The following is a 1,303-nucleotide window of genomic DNA, read 5'->3' as shown; positions in this document are numbered from 1 at the left end:
AGGCAGTCCTAAACTCCCACCAAGTCAGCCCTCACCATCCCCACCTACAGCAGCCCTCCTTTCATTCGCCCCAGCCAGACCTCATCGCCAACCTTAGTTACCCCTCATCTCCGCGAGCTTTGCCCGCTTATCGTGAATCTATTTCCTCTGATCCCTCTTTCTCCAAAGAACAGAATTGCCCTCTCTAACATTACCCTATTTCTCATTTTCACGCTCCCTTCTTAAATCTCTTCTCCTTCACCTTCCCTCTTCAAAGGAGAGGGGTCCCCAGGACTCTCCCCAGGGATAAGAGCAGGTCCTGGGATGAGGGCCCGGTACAGAGTCTGGGGAAGGGGCAGAGAGGGTGGGCAGCCAGGAATACCTTGATGCTCCTCGCGGTGTCCAGCGTGATCTTGATGGCAGCAGAGAGCATGGGGGGACTCCTATCCTTCTGGCCAGCTGTCAGCTTGGAGGCCAGTCCCTCATCCGAGCACACGATGGTGGGGTCCAAGCCCATGGGTGCAGTGAAGCTTGGCACCTCCAGTCGCTCCGGCAGAAAGTAATCTTCAACCTCAGCTGCTCCGAAGCAGGGGGGCGGGGGGGGGGGAATGCAAAGGACATAAAGGGGAGTTAGAGTCGCTCCACGCAGAAGATAGGGTGGGTGAGGCCAAACAGGAAATACCACACGATGCAGCCCTCCCTGACATCTCACCCGCACGGACGGGACACAAGGAAACCCAGATAGGCTCCTCAGCCTATTCTTTAATAGGGGTACATGGGCTCAGCCATTGGCTGTGCTCTTGAGAAAGGGGGATCCAAAGATTCCAGGCCCAACGTTCCGTACCTTCCATTGAGCACAGATCCAACATTCTCAACATTCCAATGACTACACGCCCAACTTTCCGTACCTTCCAATGACTACAGGCCCAGCTTTCTCAACATTCCATCTCAACGTTCCAATGACTACAGGCCCAACGTTCCGTACCTTCCAATGACTACAGGCCCAACTTTCTCAACATTCCAATGACTACAGGCCCAATGTTCCGTACCTTCCAATGACTACAGGCTCAACTTTCTCAACCTTCCAATGACTACAGGCCCAACTTTCTCAACATTCCAATGACTACAGGCCCAACTTTCCGTACCTTCCAATGACTACAGGCCCAACTTTCCGTACCTTCCAATGACTACAGGCCCAACTTTCCGTACCTTCCAATGACTACAGGCCCAACTTTCCGTACCTTCCAATGACTACAGGCCCAACTTTCCGTACCTTCCAATGACTACAGGCTCAACTTTCTCAACCTTCCAATGACTACAGGCC

At 53.2% G+C, this 1,303-nt stretch overlaps 1 protein-coding gene across 1 annotated transcript in view; it reads right to left on the bottom strand.

Moving 5' to 3' along the window:
- The window catches only part of LOC122548139 (autophagy-related protein 2 homolog A-like), a 42,987-nt gene extending 42,139 nt beyond the window's left edge, over positions 1–848 (bottom strand). The window contains exons 1-2 of the mRNA XM_043686686.1: positions 824–848; positions 362–759 (exon numbers count right to left, since the gene is read on the bottom strand). Of these exons, the coding sequence (XP_043542621.1) occupies positions 362–759; positions 824–848 (423 nt within the window). The remainder of the gene's footprint in view (positions 1–361; positions 760–823) is intronic.
- Positions 849–1,303: the final 455 nt, after the last annotated feature.

Source organism: Chiloscyllium plagiosum, unplaced genomic scaffold (genome assembly GCF_004010195.1).
Source record: "Chiloscyllium plagiosum isolate BGI_BamShark_2017 unplaced genomic scaffold, ASM401019v2 scaf_13074, whole genome shotgun sequence".
Lineage (NCBI taxonomy): Eukaryota > Metazoa > Chordata > Chondrichthyes > Orectolobiformes > Hemiscylliidae > Chiloscyllium > Chiloscyllium plagiosum.
Note: the sequence above shows the minus strand (reverse complement) of the source record. Positions and strands in the feature narration are given on the sequence as shown.